Source organism: Neopsephotus bourkii, unplaced genomic scaffold (assembly GCF_033783945.1).
Source record: "Neopsephotus bourkii isolate Nb327-2 ecotype Australia unplaced genomic scaffold, CSIRO-AGI_Nbou_v1 NB_354, whole genome shotgun sequence".
Classification (NCBI taxonomy): Eukaryota; Metazoa; Chordata; class Aves; order Psittaciformes; family Psittacidae; genus Neopsephotus; species Neopsephotus bourkii.
In genome coordinates this window covers 471,391-492,091 of record NW_026900860.1, presented here as the reverse complement: position 1 = coordinate 492,091, position 20,701 = coordinate 471,391, and the positions used below count along the sequence as shown (strand labels likewise).

The following is a 20,701-nucleotide window of genomic DNA, read 5'->3' as shown; positions in this document are numbered from 1 at the left end:
CTCCCTCCCCAACCCCGTCCCCGCCTCCGCCTCTCAGGGTCGGTTACCTCAGGGGAGGAGCGGCCGTTTCCCGCCAGGCGTCCCCTCAGCCGCGCTCTCCCATCCCGTTTTCCAGGAGGGAAGGAACCGGGAATTGTGAGAGCTTTCCCCACCCCGAGGCAGGGCTGGTGATGTTGCTGACGGGGAGAGGTAGAAAGGGGGATTCTTCAGCTGTTCCCCCCCTTTTCCGAGACCACGTTTTACCACAGCTCGTTCTAACCAGGAATATCCATGCCCACCCAGCTGTACAGAGGTGAATAGTATGTATTTATATAGTATTTACCTCCCTATTTACCTATATATATATATATCTATGTATAGTATTTACACATGCACCCCCCTTAAAAATACAGGCCGATTGCAGTGATCTGTATTTCTGCATTTACCAAAGTGACCGGAAGTGTTTTCTCAACCCCCTTTTCGTCACACATATACATTATCTATATGTATAATTTTTTGCCTGGGACCATTCAGGACCGCTTTGAAAAGCAATTACACATTAACCTGATTGTCAGCACTCCCCCACCCCTTTAAAGTACTTCAAACAATAAAAGCTACACAGGCCTGTGAGCAAAACGCAGCCAACTGTGATGTGCCAAAGTGACTGGAAACATCCTATCAACCCCCTTCTCTTTACACGTATCAATCACAGTTCATATAACACGAGTTCTAATCAGGAACCGGTACTTAAAGGGGGGGATAAACGTACTAATTCACACCACTAAACCATCCTAATGCACAGATCCAGGTCCACAGTGGCCTGAAATTAAGGCATGTGCAAGTCAACCAGCAACCACAGGAACTGGAGAGCAGTATAAATCACAAGCTCTGTAAAATGGGTGGGTTTATTTAGGTTTTTGTTTATTTTGTTACTTCCTCTGCCACCTAAAATTACAGTTCGCTTTTTACACTGAAGCGCCTAAAATATGTACAACCGTCTGCTAATAAAATAACACTTAAATATTGAAAATAAGATTTTTCTCATAAAATATGTTTTCTCTATGTACAGGTTTTATCAAAGAGGACTCGGTTCAATAGCGAACAGTTTTCCATCATCAACCAGCAACAAGAAAACAAGTTTCCTGAAATAGAACTATGTCCGACTTAGGTACAAAGAGGCAGAACAGCATCTGTTTAACATCAGCCAATGCAACACTCAAGAATAACGAAGTCAACGTTTGAGGCCGAAATCGTGCACTTTTTTTTCCTTTATGAGTAACTTCTTTGGTCATCGTTGCTCTATCATCTTCTTGGCTGTACAATAAACCAGCACCTGATTAATGTTACAGAACCAGGCATATATATGTGTATATATAGTTATATATACTCTGTTTAGCACAGATACCTGTCCAATGGATGGTAGAAAAGTTCCACTGTAGATCCTTTAATACAGAGTTGCTCTTTAGAATCAAGCCCACGTTTCTACTCTATTTCACTCTATGCTTTAAGTAGAATTCTGAGTGACTTCAATTATCACACCGTTAAACATTCATTTTCCCCCCCTACCATTAACAGAGGCATCTGAAATAAACATTTCCATTTCCCAGCGTAGCAGCCTTTCTCAGAAAGATCCTTAGATGCTCAAAATGACACCAGATTGGAAGAGAAAGAGTGGGCTCTGCCCAGTGGTCTCTAACACGGGCTCCTAAAAGCCACCACAAGTTACTGCTTGTGAAAGCCTCCATTTATTTTCAGTGGAAATTTATTATCAGTGGATCTAGTTGGCAGCATACAGCTGAGCACCCAGCCTGCAGAGCCTGGGTGGCGTGGCCCTTGTAAAAGTAAGGTGTAACAGGACAGGAACAGCAAGCTGGGGAGCCTGCTGACTGGCAGTTCAGGAAAGAAAAGGCAGCTGCCTGCCCTCCTGAAACTCACAGGTACAGTAATTGAGAACATCATCCCTTACATCCCAGAGGGAGTGAAATGCCACCCGCTGGTCAACACCAATGAAGGAAAAAAAAAACCCTTCTGGAACAACCCCCCAAAGCACTAAAACACCACATGCACAGGAACTTCACTAACCAGAAACTGAGAAGTGATTTCCATTCTCCTGAAGGGTTGTTCCTTAAGTATGAGAACATTTGACCTTAAGTAGAAACTTCAGGTCATTTGGCTTCACATAATTGGCTTTGACAGAGAAGGCACCTCTCTGCCAACGATTCCCATCGGGTCTGAAACTTCTGAACTATACAAAAGTGCTGTGATTTACCCTCATTTTGCATAGCTATACAAGGAAGAAAGTACAAAATAAGCTCCACCATCTCTCAAGATTCTGCTCAGGATGTTAGGAACGTGGCAAAAAAACCCTAATAAAACAAAACCGAACCCATAAAAAAACCCCAAATGACCCTGAAACCTGGAAGATCTGAAATCAGTCTTATAAAATATTTTATAAAGTTAGCAATAACTCTTCTAACTGTGCAAAATTCACAAGAAAATCAGTGCTGCTACCTGTGAAAGCCCTACAATCGGTATTCATATTGTGTCATTAAAGGTCCACTCAAACCTAACTTCAATACTTCCTTAATCCTTTCATTCTGCAGGGTACAATTCTTTTGAGACCCTATTTAGAGGACCAAATCTAAAGTCGCATAAATGGTGTCAGACACCCAGCATGTAGATCTGAACCTAAGGGAGGAAAAACAGTAATGAAACAGCAACATCAACTCACCTTTGCAGTATGTTTTGCTAAAGAAACAGTGCTTGAATTTGATGTAATGAGGACTAAAAACGGCACAAGAATAACAGTTTGTGCCTACAAGTAATAACTGACATGCACTGAAGGCATATGCTCCAATCTCTTCCACGGGCAAGAATGTCTCCCTGTATTTGCCTGGTGAGAGAGCAAGCTCCTGCGCTGCTCAAGCATATGCTCTCCTATAGCCACCGAGATGGCTATTCAGCAGTGTGATTTATTGTCACAGCAAAATACATTTCCAGTGCAATCTGATTCCCAAGGCAGTGTTCCCGATTCAGTGTTCCCATCAGAGGATGTGAACCACAGTACAATCATCTTTCTTCAGTCCTTGAATTAGGTCATTTTACAATCAGCGGATCAAACCCTTGCTAAAATGGAAGCTCTAAAACGTACAGTGTAACCAATGCTTTTGCAAACTGCCTAACATGTCTGCATTAAGGCAAGACAGAACTGAAAAAGGACTGCGATACTGCAGATGATACAGTCACTCCTGTCATTATTTCACAGTTAAATCAGAATAGGTTTTTTTCCTCCACCTCCCTTAAAAATGACAGCACAGAGAATGTAATTATCTCCTTAACAGAGATGACATTTAGTCTCTAGAAGATGCTGGAAGTGATCCAGCATAGGCAAAAAAAAAGAAGAAATGCTCCATCAGAAGTGTCTGAAGATCATTCTTGTAATTGGGGTAAAATGAAACTTGGAAGGAGTTAAAGACTAACGATCCTCCCAGGACCATCTGGAGGGAAGTGATAGCAGAACCATGAACTTCTGTAATTAGTGGCCTTGGAAGTTATCAGCAAAATGAGCTCAGATAGAAACACCTTATAAGAATAGTTGTACCAATTATTTATTTTTCCTCCAAAACACAAATTAATAGAAAAAAAAGGGGGGAAAAAAGCAGATTTTTTTTTTTTTTCTTTTCTAGACCTGGATAGAAGGATTATCATTTCCAACAGGTAGTTTACAATCAGTGGGGAATAAACGAGCAGTCCAGGTTTCCTGATCGATCCATTCAGGGCGTGCTCAGTAGCTGTCTTTATCAAACAACTTTATTTACAACTCGGCATCATCCTGCAGTAGATCTGCATCTTCATCATCCAACAAAAGGTCAGCATCCATGACTTCATTCTCTTCCATGACATCACCCAGCTCCTGAACAACATCATCGTCAATGTCACCCACACTTCCAACATGTTTAACCAAACTCATGTGATCCAGAGGGATCAAACCATGCCCAACGGGCCCAGTAGTTCTCGCAATAGCGGCTGCCGCTTCTGCGGCCACAGCGGCTTTCTGAGCCTTCTGCCTCTGCTGTTCCTCTTGTTGTCTGTGAGTCTTCATATGAGCATTGCGGCTTTTGATTCTGAAAAACACCCTAAATTTGAAAGGAATAAGAAAAAAAAATCAGATAAAAATGCATTCCTTTTGATGAAGTGAGCCAAAAAAGACTCAACAGCCTATCAGTACATTTGCTTCCTTGTCTTGAAATAGAAGTCAGTAAGTCTGCAATGCCACGGTGAGGATATCAGGGACAGACTACCAGATTTATACATCCTGACAGTAGCAAAATGGCCTACTCCTACTGCCGGAGGTATTTTGTAGCTCGCATAGTTGCTTCAGTGTCTCTGCACATTCTCGCTCTCCCTGTCCTTACTTTCACAACAGTCCTGGCACAACAAAGAAAACGTGAAGGAATCCCACGTTAGGATGGACGAATTCAGGCACAGAAACGGACAAAAAGTGACCCACTGTCACATGCAAGTGTGGGATGTAGCAGGAAGCTGGACTGTCAAATGCAGACATTCCAGCAGGTAAATAGGTTCAGGAATATCGGAGTAAATACTGTGAAGCTTCCAAAACATCCAAAATGTCATGCTAACCAATCTCTGAGGGTTTTGGTAAGGCAAAACTGTTCTTCTGAGACCATCAGAGCAAAACAAAGGGTTTGTTGCAATACTGTTCATCTGGAAAATAAATGGGCAAATGTGATACTGCAGAGTTCTCTGCGCTTACCTGCCACACTCCTTGCAAGGAAATATCGTCGTTGGGTCGGTCTCCCCGCTTGTTGTGCTGTGGGCAGGTGAACTCTTGATGGAGCAGTACCCGCTCTGCGTACCGCATTTCTGCTTCGGGCCTGCAATGGTGCACCGCGGCTTTGGCACCTGGTTCGTACCTCCGTGGATGCGAGCGTGGCCGTTCAGCGCCTGCCGGGAGCTGAACACCTGATGGAGAGGGGGGTGGGGGAAGAAAGGACATCAAACCCAAGCAATACTGCACTGCAGAAAGGGGTATGCTGACTGCACAACAACCGTACACCTCTAACACGCACAGTCTACTTGGTCAGTGCTGCTTGCTCTCACCTATATCCCACTAGAGGTAAAGAAACTTAGTCATAGTAAAACAAACCAGTGATACGTCCTATTACTGCAGTTGTATAGCAAAAAGGTAATCAGAGCTGTCACCATACAGTATTTCTGTTACAACAACTCAGGATTCAATTTTATATTGCCTGTGCTTTGTGGGCTGGGATTTAAAAGCAGGCAAAATAATTTGTCCTAAGAGATTTGGGAGATACCACCACCAGCCAGCAACAGTCTAAAGCCCTGATTTCACTAGCGTGCAACCCCTTCCCCTGCTATTAAATATAACAACCACGTACAGCACCACAGTTTGGCATTTCACAGATGAAGGAGGACGAAGAAAGTGAAAGACTCTGAAGGGCAGGCAGATCTATGGGTCCAACAAGAGGGATAGCTGGTGGATCAGGAGACTTCTGCATCTCCCTTTCTTCCTTTCTGTCTTCTTCAATGTCCTCATCTTCCTCTAACACTTCTTCCTCTCCACTCGTCTGAAAGTGAGAGTGCGTGTAAGAGATACTAGAAATACGGTCAAAGGCAGACAGGGCTGGATAGCAGGACACAGCACTGGAACAGCATGATGCTTCATCAAGCGTGCTTCCAGGTTTCAGTACCTTTTCCTCATCCTGAATTAAGAATTATGGAGCAGACCTACACCATCTAGTGCAACCTCCTCCTCAAACTGGATGAACACAACAATTATCAGGTGTTATTCTTACATTCTTTTAGACTCACCAGGCACTCCTCTCTCCTTTTCTCTAAACGTGTTCTGTGTTTCCGTCCCAAACGCAAGATTTTCTTCCAGGTATAATAGTATTCCACACACTGTGCAACCGTCTTAGACTTAACCTGCAGGTAAGGAATGGCAGAAGTAGTCCAATCTCAATGTTCTGCTTTCACTCAACACAATTTTAGTATAGAACCACAGAATCAACTTTATGAGCATCCAGTCCAACCGTTCCCCAGCACTGCCAAGGCCACCACTAACCCATGGCACTGAGGCCTCGTCTCCACACTGTGTGAACACTTGCAGGGACGGTGACTGCAGCCCTGCCCTGGGCAGCCTGTTCCAATGCCTGAGCACCCTCTGGGGCAGGAATTGCTCCTCAGCTCCATCTAAACCTGCCCTGGTGCAGCTTGAGGCCAGTTCCTCTTGTCCCATCCCTTGTTCCTTGGGAGCAGAGCCCAGCCCCTCCTGGCTCCATCCTCCTGTCAGGCAGTTGGAGGCAGCCATCAGGTCCCCCCTGAGCCTTCTCTTCTCCAGACTGAAGCCCCCCGGTCCCTCAGCCGTTCCCCATCACACTTGGGCTCCAGGCCCTGCACCAGCTCCGTTGCCCTTCCCTGGCCCCGCTTCAGCCCCTCAATGTCTCTCTTTCAGTGAGGAGCCCAGAGCTGAACACAGGATTCGAGGTGCAGCCTCACCAGTGCCCAGTGCAGGGGACAATCACTGCCCTGGCCCTGCTGCCACACTGATGCAGATACACGCCAGAATGCCAGTGTCAAAAGGCACTAAGAAGGACATAGAATATGTACGGACATGTAATATATAATGTATGCTGTGTCGGGGATGTAAACTTGCCTCCAAATACCTGATGTGCAAACATTTGTTTCCTTTTAGATGCCTGAAGTCAGGTCAGAACAACAGTAATGTGATGCTGGCTTGTGCAAAACAATGCTTGCTTTTTTTAATAAGCAAGAATCCTACCTCAGTAGTGTCCAGTTCAGAGGGAAACTCCGTATGTCGAGTTGGTCAGTGTATTCTAAGAGGCAGGCTTTATTTCTCAAAGACTCAAATGGAGAACCCCCCCCCCCCCCAGTTTGACTACAGCAGGAATACTCTTGTAGAGGAACATTTTTAGTTACTGTTTTCCAGTCAAATTTGTGGTGACTATTTCAGCTTCATTTCACTTCTCTGGGATTCTCTACACTTTAGTCAGGAAATGACTGGGAACATACTTTTGTGCTCAACTGTACACTATCACTGAGAAATCTAGGGATTAAAACTTGGTTCCCATAAACCCAAATGTCTTGCCACATCTGAGCTAACAAGTAAGGAATTCTGTCCCCAATCGTATACACCTTGTCTTTTCTACTTGGTGGCAGAACGTGAAAATTAAGCCCAAACATTTCCCTCCTTATTAAGAGGCTTCAACCTTTTCCAGCACAGAGCTCAATGCCAGTGACTCAGGTACGTTTGAACAGACTGCCAGAGAACAGAGAGATGACAGCAGCACACCATGCTCGTTCCACACGCACAATGCCATCACTGGAGCTTCCAGGTGTGATGACTTTCACATGTAATAACAAGAGGAACAAGTCTGATTTATTTGTTTCTGCCTGGTTTTTACTGGCGCTGCAGTTGCAGGCACAGGTACACCGAACGGATTATATTACTCCTGTCAGAGTTCTCATAACCATGGCTGGCTCTGTGCCTGCAAGGAGCTGGTCTGGCACTGGAGGGTAAATGAAGGGGAACAGAATACAGCAAAGAATAAAAAAAACCCAATTGACTGAACAGAAATAACCTTACCATTTTCTGCACAAATATGAAATCTTTGCTGTAGGTGGAGAGTGCCTCTTTGAACAGCCTCCTTTCTTGATGGGTCCATTTGTCAGAGCCTTAAAGAAAAGGGGGAATTCATTATAAGTGATAAAAACCCACCATCTTTATGCTGGCATCATATCTGAAACAGAAACTGGAAAACCTCAAGCACATGCTGCTACCCAAATACAAGTATGGCTGTACTGACTTAGTCCTCAAGTCCATCTAACCAGTGTCTATCTGGTCTCCAGCAGCGGCCACAGGCAGTTGCTTAGGCAACAGTAAGGCCAGGGTAAGCAAATACAATGCCTCTCCTGAAGTTTTCCTAACCTCTAACCACTCCCAGTGCAGGGGATTTCCCAAGTCTGGTGCAATTTGCTTATTTAGTAATTATCATTGTAAGTGCTGACCCACTCTTCCTTTCAACCAATTGCACTTCTTGCACCCAAACCATCCTTTGCCAAGGAGTTTCACAGACCAAGAAATTCTCTGCACAAAGAACCATTTCCTCTTCTTTGGCTCATGGCTCCCTGTAGATTCACTGGGGGACCCTTTGTTCTTCAACTGGAAGAGAAAGTAACCTAATTCCAACCGTCACCTCCATGCTGTCCAGGATTGCATGACCTCTCTGTAATGGTCATGTCATCCTCTCTTGGCCATTACTGCTGGCCCCCTCTGAACCTCTTCCACTACTAAAGCATGCCTATAAGACATGAAGGGAGCAGAAGGGTGCATAATACTCAACGCAGAAGCAATCCAGACTTGCACAGTGGTATCACCATGTTCTCTATTCTAACATTTGACTTGGGGTTTTTTTTAGCTGCTGTAAAATGCAGAGCAGATGCTTTCATAAAACTAGCATTGCAATCCCAAGCTCTCATTCTAATTGAGAAGTACCACCGCAGAGCTCAATTTTATACGTAAAGCTTGTACTGCTTATTGCCAGATATGCCACTTTACATTCAACTACATGGAAGTCACCTATTATTTTGTTCTCCACATCATAACTCTTATAAGGTCCTTTTGCAGCTCTTCACTTGCATGGCTTGATGTAAGACACTTAACTCCTCTGTAGCAGAGGTCACAAGCAGATATTGTAGCAATGTGCAGTACAGAGTGTTTTAGGAACATTTAATGGAAGGTGTACATAAAACTTCCCAGTACTGTTATTCTGGGTCTGCTTCTCCAGCCTAACTGGCCATGAAAATGTGAAATCAACACTGAGATTGAAATCAATTTGTTCTTCCTCAGTCAAACAGAAGGAACACAAGACTGCTATACTGCATCAAAGCAGTGTCCTGTTGGTACGAGTGGGCAGCATTGCATACGTTAAAGGAGGATATGCAAGAAGTGATAAAGCAGATGCCTTTGAAATCACTTACACCATGAGAAAATTCTCCTTCGGTCTGTCTGAAAGTGTTAGAAACACGTACTACTTTTATCCAGAGAAATCCCTAATGCTGCTGTCGAAGTCACCTTTCTCCACAGACATGCTTGCCTCTGCACTGAACTCCATTGGGCTTGGCACCACGCATGGCACTGAACTCTACATGTTACTTAACGCTGATACAAAATGCACAGATTCTATTAACTGCAAGTGTTTTGTTTCTCAGCGCCAGCTCCCAGGCTCGCAGTCTCGGAGCAGGTGTCTCACTCCTCCTTCGTATGCTCAAAACTACTCAATTAACTTCCCTGCAACCTGTTTCCTGCAGGCTTTCCCAGCACACATTTGTAATTTCCACTGAGATTTACACTGAAGCTCTCTCCAACGTCAGAGAAAGGCCCTGGCTTCAAGCCAGTTGTATTTATTCAGTTACCACCCCAAGATCTTTTTGCTGACACACTGCCTCGCCATCTTTCCCCACCCTGAACCACCATCATTCCCGTCTTACACAGCTTGCCAGTGATTTGATGTTTCATCCCTTTGGGCAGGGGCAAATGCACTGATTCAGTCCAGTGGCCTGCTCTACTATGCCAAACTATAACTCTAAGAGGCATAAAACCACCAAAGGAGAGACGTTAGGCTTTGGCAAACCTCTTTAGTCAGTCATGCTCTCCTGAAAAATAAATACTATAGAATCATTTCTGTGAAGTAATTTTACTGTGCACCCATGGAGGATTCAGGCCTCACAGCATTTCCCCGATAGCTGTGGTATTAGCAGAGGCCCTTGCAAGATTATGCGGGTTAATTGGAAGTAACCTAATTAATAGAATAAATCCTGTGTAGGAAAAGAAACAGAAGAAAAGCTGTTTTTAACTCTGGTTGCTGGGAAACCACTTTTGCTCTTGTTAGCTTGAGGGAGATATAGAGAACGTGTATAGAGAGAGATCTGCAATGCAGCAAGGAAGAATTTTGGACTTTGGAATACAGATGAAATCTGAAAGCTCACCTTTATATTCAGACATTTATTGTATGCTTTGTTTTACAGGCCCTGTTGTCTTTGCACTGACTCACTGACTACAGATACCTTCTACAAATATGGGGGCTTTGGACCCAACCTCTCAGTTCCAAGGGGGCTACACACGCACCCAGGGAGTCACCCTGAGAGCTGCCTCAGATCCATCACATACAGCATACGCTGGGTCTAGATCCACACCCGATCCCAGTAGGTACAAGGAGTTTCCAGGCTGACTGAAGCACATTATTTCAGAGACCATTTCTCCTGCAATTCTCTCTGGAGAAATTCCACTCTTCAGATGCAGATGCTTCAAGTGTTTGCCACAGTGCTCCTCCTGTATTGGATACATGTTCCCTCTCCCTTCCCTACAACAGCATCCTGAGAGATGGCAAAGCTTTAGGACAAAGAGATGAAGGTGTTCTCCCAAGCAGCCCTGGGCCAGCATGCCCAGCTCTCTCAGCACACAACAGGAAAGCCTCAAGTTCTACAATTCGCTTCCCTCACAAGCCAACAGGTTTCATAGGCAACCCAGTCGCTTATACCCTCATCCAAGGGCAATGCTAAGGATGAATTTGGATTGATTGTGCTATCAGTTAATGCTCATGAGTCAGTGCCATGCTCTGTTTCAGTGACTTCACCTTTAAACACGGTGACAAGCTGCCATTTCTGAGTATGGAGCAGAAAGCCCAACAAATTAACCCACACAAATGCCACCTGGAGTTACATTAAGCTATTCATGCACCAGATTGCAAGAAATTCCCATACGCCTCAGGTGGCTGATTATCAACCACAAATGAACCATTATTCAAGAGGTGCTGCATGGTGCTAGAGCAGGGCTGTCAATGCAAGTTCCAATCACATGCTGCAGTCAAGAGCATTAGTAAGGAATGCTTTGTCTTGTTATTTTATAGTGCTTAAATCCAGACTGGTGAGAGTTTGTTTCATGCTGTGATAAACAGAATCAAACCTCCTTTACTGCTTAACAGATAGGAATACACTGATGTCCACAGGTCTCAGTGCTAGGTAATATGGGTCAGCATCATCTCATGGGAAAGATTAAACAAAATAGCCTCTCCTGGCTTCTCCCTGCACCTTCTGAAACTACTTTGAAGGTGCTTCAGTAAAGACTGTTCCTCCTCCTCTGCCACACAGGCAGAAGTGTCTTATCTGCTCTGCTAATTAGATTGCTCGCTGAGGATGAGGCTGCTGTGATAGCTCTTCACCTTCCTCCTCTCACGCCCTGGACTGCCTCACACATGATTAGGTGTCAAAGCTCCTGGCTGATGTCCTTCTCCACCCATGCCATATTCACGCTTTGGAGTACAACAGAGCTATTATCAAAGGCACTAAGCATCTCCCCCAGACAGGACTCAAAACCCAATCTTCACATTCATTCATTCATTCATTCATTCACTCTCGTTATCAGCTGTCATCAGATGTGTTTCTGTTCTTGTTCTCAGGCCAAGGGGTTAGATTGTTGCTTTACAAGAGAGTTCTTGTTACTGGGAGTCTTCCCAGTGAGCTGCTGCAGCCGGGAAGCAGCTTGCCTCTATCCTTGGGTCACATAATGACTGGAACTGGAAATGAGTACATTTACCATGACCACCAGACTTTTGGCCTGTTTCCTGTTGAGCCTAAAACTGGAGGTAGTCTCAGGTCTCTTATGTAAAACCCTATTCTGGGTGTCCAAGCAGCAGTTAGCCACTATGAAGCATTAAGCAGTAACATGGAGGGACATTTCCCACCTATGCTTCGGTGATGTGATGTAAGTCCAATGGCTTAATACCACCTTGTGTATTGCACAGAGCACTTCTCCTTCATCACCAACAGGTAGTTCCCGTTGTGTTTGTTAAAGAAGTCACCACCCCAGTCCTCTAAATCCAGGCAAAGAAAGGTTCTGTATTTGGTACTAAAACACTAGCAAGAGTTACAGCACTGCCTCTTTGGAAGGATGCTCATGATTATCGTATTCATTTATTCAACATCACCTAAGAAAAAGAAAGCATGATGGCAGAAATGTATATACCACAAAATGGAGCTCTTCCTGCTAGTAAATTATGATCTACTAATAGCAGCAGTGTTAAAAGGAGTTTTAAAAGAGGAGGAAAAAAGTGACTCAAGGCGGTTTCAAATCTGCAGAACCCCACACAGCTACATGGGTGCAAAGTTTCTGCACATCATCAGACAGGAAAAACAATTCCAAACCTGCCACAAAAGGCTTCAGAAGTACCACTCAGCACAGCCCACATCACCTCTCTTAGATGCTGCCATCCCTGTGCAGAGAGTGCAGCATGATCCCATGCTCCAGCCTGGAATTCCAGCCTTGCACTCTAGATACCAGCAGACAGAGAGAGCACAGGGAAACCTACCGGCGTAGTGGTAATTTGCCAAAGGATGACACTTCAATCTCACTGGCTTCCTCAACAGCAGCTTCTCAAGAGTAACCTAAATGAAAGAGCAGGGAAAACCAGAATGAGCAAACGCAGTCAGCTGTGGCACACAGCTGCATTTAGAAGACTATTTGGTACGAGGATATGAATTAATTTTCTCCTCTTTTTCTTTTCTGCATACAAAATCGCATCAAATTACTCCAAGGCCCATTAACTATGTACCTCACAGAGCACCTAAAGCACCCCTGTCCTGCCTTAGCAGAAATGTAGCTATTACTCAGCAGCTTCCAGCTCTTCCCTCCCTTCTGCTTGCCACATACAAATATGTTTATAGTGCTGATAATTAATACTAATATTTAATGGTTGGTTTGATAGCATAAAGGCTTTTAGAACATCTGCTAGGTCAACATCTGTAAGGATCAGGGAGAGAGATGATCTGTGGGTCCCTAAAATATTTCCTCTGGCAATGCAGACCCTCCCTGGATAGCAAATTTCACATCCTGACAGTAAGTTTAGCCTCCTGTCTCAGACCCAGCTAACAAAGCCTAAGGAAACTGGGACACAAGCTAAATCCCACTGTATTAGACAATCCTATGAGATTCATCCCAGCCCCATGCTCTGATGCAGCTTGTTTCAAACTGGCTTTCCAGGAACCAGTGCAGGGCCTTGTCTTTCCCTAACACTGAGCAAAATGCATGTTTTGCCCTACTTAATAACATTCCCATCACTAAACTAATGCAAATATCTGAAATGCATTATTTATAGGAGACCTGTGTGCAATTACCTCACAGTTCTGAACAAATAATTAGCTATGACTGCTGCTACAGAAAAGGGTTTTCATAAGGGCTAGGAGAGGACGGGCTAAGCACCCTGTGACCACAGAGAAAGCCTGTGAAATATCAGGGCTGGAGTAAGTACTGGGACACATTCGAAGCCCCAAGGCTATAAACTAAGTAATCTTATCTATATGAAATATACAGTAAGCCTTCAGAGAGGCACTGCTTTGAAATTTAAATTTATTAGAGAATGAAAGGGAAAAGTCATTCACTGCGAATCAATCAGAAATCTCTTCTTTATATAACCATAGCTAAATCCATTTAATAAAGCATGCTAATTTATCTGCAGAAGAGGATCCTATCTCCTCTTTCAGCTTCTTATCTTACCATAATATCTCCTTTTGCTTCAAAGAGAGAGTGCAAAGCGTATTCCGAGTTAGTTCCTCCACCAGGTAACACACTGGAACAGCTCATATTTAAAAGGTCTTCCACTGTGAGAAACAAGTCAGCATTTTACTGTTAATACACTAGCCTGTCAGTCAAACACCCAGAGCCAAGGATTCTGCAATGCCACTCAAAAACAATACAGTTCAGGGCAGCAGCTTTCCTATTCTCTCCGCAGCACATCACCTCATGGTTTTAGGATCTCTCACTGAGGAGGGGACGTGATGGGATGTGCAGAACGCAGTCCCTGTGATGGGACAAGCTACTGCAGAGCCAGAGTGGCTTGCCAGGCCACTGGTGCTGCTGTGCCAGGAAGGCTCCAGGCAGGGTGGAGAAACAGAAATGAACCGTGCTGGAAGCAGGAACAAGCTCTGCTCAGGACTGGTAGAAGCTGCTGAGCCTGTCTCATTTCCTCTCCGTTATGGTCACAGAACAGGCTCAGGAGCTGCCTCTCATCTGTGACCTCTGCCCTTACCAGGCAGTTCAGCACCCAAAACCACCCCAAGACCCCACTTCCCAGCAACAATCCTTCCCCCTTGGCTGCCAGAAAGCACTTCATCCTGACTTCACTTGAAGTGGCACCACGTCATTTGTTACTCAGAACCTGTAACACGCAGTTCTGGTCTCTTGCTCTGCACCCTCAGTAAATAATACCTCTCTTGAACGTTTTATATAGGATACACATGAGAAATCAATGTGAATTTCTTCAGCAGGCACAGGCTGATGTACTTCTAAACCAGCAAGTTGTTGTACCTCTTTGTTGGAAGACTTGGTTCTCCAGTTCTGGCCACGGTTTCCAAACCAAAGTAGCCTTGTGCGCATCCTTCTCCATTAGCAATCTGTCCTGCAGCTCAGGAATATCAGCCTGGAATCTGGACCCGATATTGATTCGTCTAGAAGGATAAATAAATAAATATTAAACCACACAGAAGTGCAGAAAAAAACCCCAGAAGTCACATCAGCCTTCACTTTCTTTCCAGCTAAACTTTTATTACACTGGCGAGGCAGGAAGTTGTGTCAGACTGCTTTATGCAATGCTTGACTCTCAGTGGGCTGTTCTGAATAGAGACAGAACTGATCTCTTGGGAGAAACTAGAGTGTAAATACATAACTTAAACTGTACTGAGACACCCCACCTTGTGAACAACCTAAGCTAGCCGGTGTGTGTGCTGACTAGCAAGAGGCTTAGATGCCAGATCAGTACCCTTCATAGAGAAGGGCACTCTTCAGCAGAAAGAGGCCTTACTACGGAGGGACAAGCCTGTTTGCAGTCGGACCTGGGGAACCTACCAGGTAATGCCTCTCCAAAGCTCCGCAGTTAATATCTATCTAAACAACAGTACTGGATCAGCATATGTGTCCTTCACGGCCCTCTTCCCACCCATCACTAACTGCTCTTTCACATTCAGTGGCTCCCATCAAGCCCCTCCCAGCATCTTTGAGCCACAACATCTCCATCTCTCACAGCCACTTTGCTTCCAGTGTCCTCAGCCATCATCCAGAGCAACCTTAAATACATCCAGCCCAATGTGATTTCAGGCAGTCGAACGCTACCTGCCCGGTTCAAAGCACTTAAGCCACATGCTGTAGTCTGGAGCTATTTATAAAGGCAGTGACAAAACCAATATGGTTTTCCTTACGGTTCAACAGTCTGTTCTCCAGGCCCAGGCGTCACAGGAATAACACTTCCATCAATACTATCTGAAACAGAGATTGGTGTTTGAGATTAAAAGGGTATTTTGGTAACAACTGTATCACTGCTGACGCTCCGCCAGTGCAGTGGATGCATTGCCACTTCCCCATTCACATCAACATTATTCCAGTCTATTACCAAAAATTACCCTTTGTCAACATTTAGGCAGAAACTGTCGACATTTTTCCAGAGGTACCAGCAATGTCTTAACTTGTAGCAGTTTCTACTGCCCTGATCATGTGTGATTAGACACCTTTTTGTTCAGGGCTTCGTAAGAAAATACTTCAGAGGAACCCCACATCTCAAACCAGATCCAGTGGCCCAGCCACTTCAGAAGGCCCAGATGTAATGACAGCCATGCTGGTCCCTTCTTGAGGCACACCACACTGAAAGATCACAGCCTTACTTGCTGGTTAGGCTCCTCTGTTCACTTTAAGCTTTAACTCTACAAAATCCAAGGCAAAAACCCCAATAAAGATGGGTTTTTCCTGTGAAGTAGCTGTACCAGCCACGTATGTGAGTACACATGAAAACCACTAATGTGGGAACACCACAAGAGCTGGTTATTTACTATGTGCTGCCTCTGTAAGTGTAGTACTTACTAGACTGACACAGGAGTACCCGTGGAGTGGGTGTCAGCGGCGTAAGGGGCAGCTGAGCATGCGAGGTGCTGTGAGATGATGTGATGACACTGCTGAAGAGACCAGACCCTTGCCGAACTGGGCTGAGCATCGGCGGTGGAGTGTAGGGGGGCAGCTCATGCGTCCGGTCCAGCAGATGGTCCCCGAGGACGCGGGGAGAGCGAAGCTGGCTCTGGTACAGGGTGGCACCCGAATGGGACATGCTGAAGTTGCAGGAAGGAGGAGGTATGAAGAGGGGTTCGGGTCTGTGCCGATACTTCTTCTTGTCCTGCAATGGTTTGAAGTTTTCTTCCAATTTTACAGCACTTGGATGAGGTTTTTTGCTAATTTCCTACAGGAAAACACACAGAACTTTAGTATTTAGGCATGCTTAAACGTGGCTTGCACACAGTTCCCTACAGCTCAGGAAATGCTGTTACCACCAGGCACTTATTCACATAAGCCTGGGTCAATACCTTATCTAGTGCTACACAGAAACCTCAGGGGAGTGAGGAAAGCCAGGACAAGCTGCCCTCCCCTCCCTCAGCAAGCCCTTTGGGTCAGGGTAGGGCTGAGCCACAGCCACACATGGAGAGGCTGCTTCCAGCTCTTGAAGGTGTAGGAAACAGCTCTCCCAGAGCGGGAGTCTCCCACAGCCTTCTTCAGCTCCAGCAGAACAGCCTGGCCACATCTATTTGCACTGCAGCACAGCACACACAGGCTGCGGGGAGTTGTTTCATTACCCAGTCAGATCGTATTAGAAACTTTAGGTGAGATGTTTTCCAATGCATTTATTTTGTTTGCCTAGGAAGGACACATGAGCTCAGTGAAATTACTGCAGGACTCAGCGGCAGGAAAGGAAGAAAAATGTCATAAATCCAAATGCTTTGCCTCTTATCACTGCATTCCCATCAGCTTGAGTACAGTCCAGCTGCAACAAATCTTCAACTTAACTACCTGCTCTTTCCTTGGAGGGAAAAGGGGAGTAGATGTCCATTTGGGAAACACACGCTGTGCCATGCCTAGGATTCTAGCATATGGATGTTTGAAAAGTCATTTAACAATAAATCCTTAGGAGTCCACAGAAGCAGAATGCACGGGATTTGGGCAAACCTGGAATCTGGATTCCGGGGATGAAACAGATTCTCAGGCTGTGCTTTAAGAACACAAAGAGCTGGGAGATGAGCACAACATTAAAGATACTGCTTTTAGGTGTTCCACAGTAGATCCTCTTTAGGACACACTTGGAAAGTGGCAGAAAATTAGCAGATACTTACTCCACAATGTCTGCTTCATCTGCTAAATTCCACTACTCCATAAATCACTGCAGCGTATGTTTAGACAGCATAAATCTTTATGCCATGGGTGATTCTTGAGAACCGCATCCACCCAAATAAAAACCATGTTCCAGGCGCATTAGCACTGTCACCCTTTATCCCTTCTGTTAATAGGTTGCAGCTTGCGGACATGTTTTTGATTACAGAGGTCCTGTCCTCCCTGTTAGATCATGGCTGTATCCCCTCCAACAGCTGTTGACATTTTTGCTCTCTAAGAACAACAAGTTTGGGAAGAGTTTTCCTTTTGCAGGAAAAACCCCAAATGCAGCTTCACAGAGCATTTTGTTGCTAATGGCCATTCAGAACAGTGAAGGGGCGAGGGTTACCCGGAACCACGGACATTGCTCATGATGATGTTGAACATTTTGTGTCCATAAAGGAGAAAGAGGGGAAAACCCCCAACTCAAACCTAAAAAGAGAAGGCCAGATCCAAGCTTTTGAGTAAGGGCTCATTTTGTTCTGCTCTTTAAATGTGACAGAGCTGGTACTCCTTTCTCACTAGCGTAAAACTAAGTAACCAAGACAACACCCTAGAAGTCTTGTACCCCTCCGTCTCCTATGCTGCTTCAGCTACAGTACACCTTAAGTCTCAACGTGGTTATACCAGCAAAGAAGATCACAGTGAATATTAAAGGAGACCATCACGTCTATGCATAAGCACCCCACTACTTCCCTGAAGCTCCAGGAACTGGTTCCCAGTATCCAAGACTGAGTGCATCCTTGTGGGCCCTGCTGCTGCACCCTGACAGATCCGCTCTGGGTAGATCCTGATGGGCCTCACCTGACTGCTCACTGGCCTGTAGCCTTGCTGAATATTCAGTTTCCCTCTGCTGTTTGATTTCACTGATTCCATGAGCTTTGTGGGAGTTGTTCTGGACAGCTCAAAGCAAGGTATAAATAAATGCAACGCAGCTCCAGTTCTTTGGTATTAAAAAGGGGGGAAAAAAAAAGGTCTCTAGTGGCACAATCTCTTCACAGAGGAGGAGGGAACTGCAGCTCTTTTGGTCTTTGAATGTTTCCAGTGCTACTGCTTAGAGAAAAGGTAGGATCCAGAGAGGAAACCGCCTGAGTTTAGTTTGCTTGGGCACTAAGAAAGACTGCAAAGCACAATTCGGAGTGAATGAATGCGCATTTAGCCAAACACTGGCAGATTTAATCCCAGTCACTTCACATACGTTGCAGAAATACACAAGCCCAAGCCACCTACTCTGGTGTCTCTAGAGAAGATCTCCCACTCAGAGCTCAGGGATTCAGAAAAGACTGTCCCTTTTCTTCCTAGAGACCAGAAATAGACAATAAAAGCTGTGCTGCTGAGTTACAAACTACTGTGAGATGCTGCCTTCAGCAGGAAAGGGCGATTTTATGGGGAAAACCTCTGTCCGAGAGGAATAGACTCAAACATTTCATATGTATTTAAAATGACTGTGTTACGTCTGAGGGAAGGGTCAGAAGGGAGCTGATCCATGATGGTGCACGCTGTCCCCTCCTTTGGCCACCAGCCTCATGAGGAGGAGAGAAAAACGTGACCATGGGAGTATTTCACTGCGTAACACAGATAATGCCATGCAGTACTGCTGCTTCCCAGTAATCTCTTATCATGGAGTAGACTGCAAACATGGATTTGAAGGAACAAGCAGCATCTGTTCCTACACTGGAATGTGAAACAAAAACCGCTTGCTCCAGGAGCCTTTCAGGAAAACAAGAAAGAGCATTCCCACATCTCCTTCAAGCACTCCTCAATTCCTCGTGCTGCCTGACAATCCCAGTTTTACAAGTGAGATGAAAGCACTGAGCATAGCTATTTTTCCTAGATCAGATTCCCTTCGATCTGATGCATGCACAAAGAAAGGAAAAATTACTTCATATTGGTTGAGAGCACACACTGTAAGCACTACACAGTGCCCTCCTGTCTTGGGCTGAAATGAGAAGCACATAGATCTGCCTTTAAAAAACCACCAGGAAGAAATAAAACTGCAATAACATAAAACCAAAGCAGCCTGAAAGGGGGGAAAAAACCAAACCAAAACCAGTAAAAGGAGACTAATTCCCTTTGTTCTAGTGGGATAAAGGAATAGTATGTTCCAATTGCAAATTATTTCTTTTCAACTGAGGCCTCCATTTCCCCAGCAAAGGGAAAATTAACATTTTCAAATGGACTAGGAAGAAATGCTGTGATGCTACAGGCCCTTTGTGCTTACTGGGCATCATGAAGACTCTGGAACATATTCTAGAATACAGATGCTTTGGGAAGTAGCAGCACTATAAGCAAAGGGATTTAACAGGCAGAGCACAGTTAGTGGCAAGAAACGCAGCACTCACAGAGGATGAGCAGGGGTTGGCCACTTTTGGACTGCACGGTGGCGAGTAAGTCATCTTCACGAGCACGGGCATCTCGTCATCTGACACAGGGTTGGCAGGCTTGTCTCTGACTGTGGCAGTGCTGGCAGAGGGCTGCGTGCTGGGCTCAGGCGACAGAAGCTTTACAGGGACAGACACTGGCATGACGATGGGCGCGAGGCTATCCACCTCTTTAGGCAGCGGCTGCTGTGGTGGGTTCTCTCCTTCATCCTGTACAGACAATTAAAGGCTTTGAGCCCGAGTGAGGAGGCTACTGCTGGATGGACACACTACACAAGGTATGCACCGTGGCTCAAAAGGAGCGGCCAGGGTTACAAAACACACAACGGTGCTGGCTCCCTGGACTCTGTTTGCCTTGAACGAAGTTGGCGGATTACTTATGACTCCTACACAGGCTTCAGCCTCGGTGGAAAATAACCACATGAAGCATCTTCACAAGATAACTTGCAGGAGGGGAGAGAAACACGTGCTCTTTTTATCGCTATAAAGCCAGAATTCTCCATCCCCCACCTGAAAACAAAGATGCAGATGGTGTAACTCTGATGGCTCTTTGCCTTCCTGCGGTATTCCCACGTAGGACAGAATTCATCAAATACCAGGACAGAGAAAAACCAACTGACAGGGCAAGTTCCTTTTACAAGAACAATTCAAACCCACGTGCTTGGTTTGGTATTTGTTGATACCTACAGAACCAAAACACTTGGGAAGAAGGCTGTCAAAGATTCAACAATCCTGCTCCTTCAATTAAAGCCTGGGAAGGCTTCCAATTAACATCCCTTACTCATCCAAGTAGTCCAAATGAAAATAAGGAAGACTCGATGTTCCTGATATTTCTAATGTAATGAACAGGAGGTGGAAAAAACTTGATGCTCCTAACTGATTCCATGGGGTGTTCTTGTAACATGCAGGGAAAGAGAGGGACAAGCTGTGTTCTGTCCTCCATCACTGCCTCGGGCTGGAAAGCGAGACTTCTGGCCTACAGACCAACAGATTCACGTCCTTTTCCGCTTACACAGGGTATGACATAACAAAAGAGCGCCAAGAA

General features: G+C 45.1%; 1 protein-coding gene and 1 long non-coding RNA gene across 4 annotated transcripts in view; one reads left to right on the top strand and one right to left on the bottom strand.

Moving 5' to 3' along the window:
* The first annotated feature begins 32 nt into the window (after positions 1-32).
* LOC133209623 (uncharacterized) lies at positions 33-1,339 on the top strand. The gene is made up of 2 exons (XR_009724701.1): positions 33-189; positions 1,049-1,339. It is a non-coding gene; the product is annotated as an uncharacterized LOC133209623 (long non-coding RNA).
* A 1,362-nt stretch (positions 1,340-2,701) lies between these two features.
* Positions 2,702-20,701, bottom strand: part of TRERF1 (transcriptional regulating factor 1) — a 99,712-nt gene continuing 81,712 nt past the window's right edge. For 2 of the 3 annotated variants that reach the window (XM_061348318.1, XM_061348317.1), the window contains exons 7-17: positions 19,618-19,866; positions 15,944-16,313; positions 15,289-15,349; positions 14,402-14,541; positions 13,592-13,695; positions 12,408-12,483; positions 7,628-7,716; positions 5,833-5,946; positions 5,400-5,588; positions 4,754-4,962; positions 2,702-4,115 (exon numbers count right to left, since the gene is read on the bottom strand). In XM_061348318.1, coding sequence (XP_061204302.1) covers positions 3,794-4,115; positions 4,754-4,962; positions 5,400-5,588; positions 5,833-5,946; positions 7,628-7,716; positions 12,408-12,483; positions 13,592-13,695; positions 14,402-14,541; positions 15,289-15,349; positions 15,944-16,313; positions 19,618-19,866 — 1,923 coding nt within the window. In that variant the 3' untranslated portion in view covers positions 2,702-3,793. The remainder of the gene's footprint in view (positions 4,116-4,753; positions 4,963-5,399; positions 5,589-5,832; positions 5,947-7,627; positions 7,717-12,407; positions 12,484-13,591; positions 13,696-14,401; positions 14,542-15,288; positions 15,350-15,943; positions 16,314-19,617; positions 19,867-20,701) is intronic. The other variant, XM_061348319.1, reaches the window with a different exon arrangement.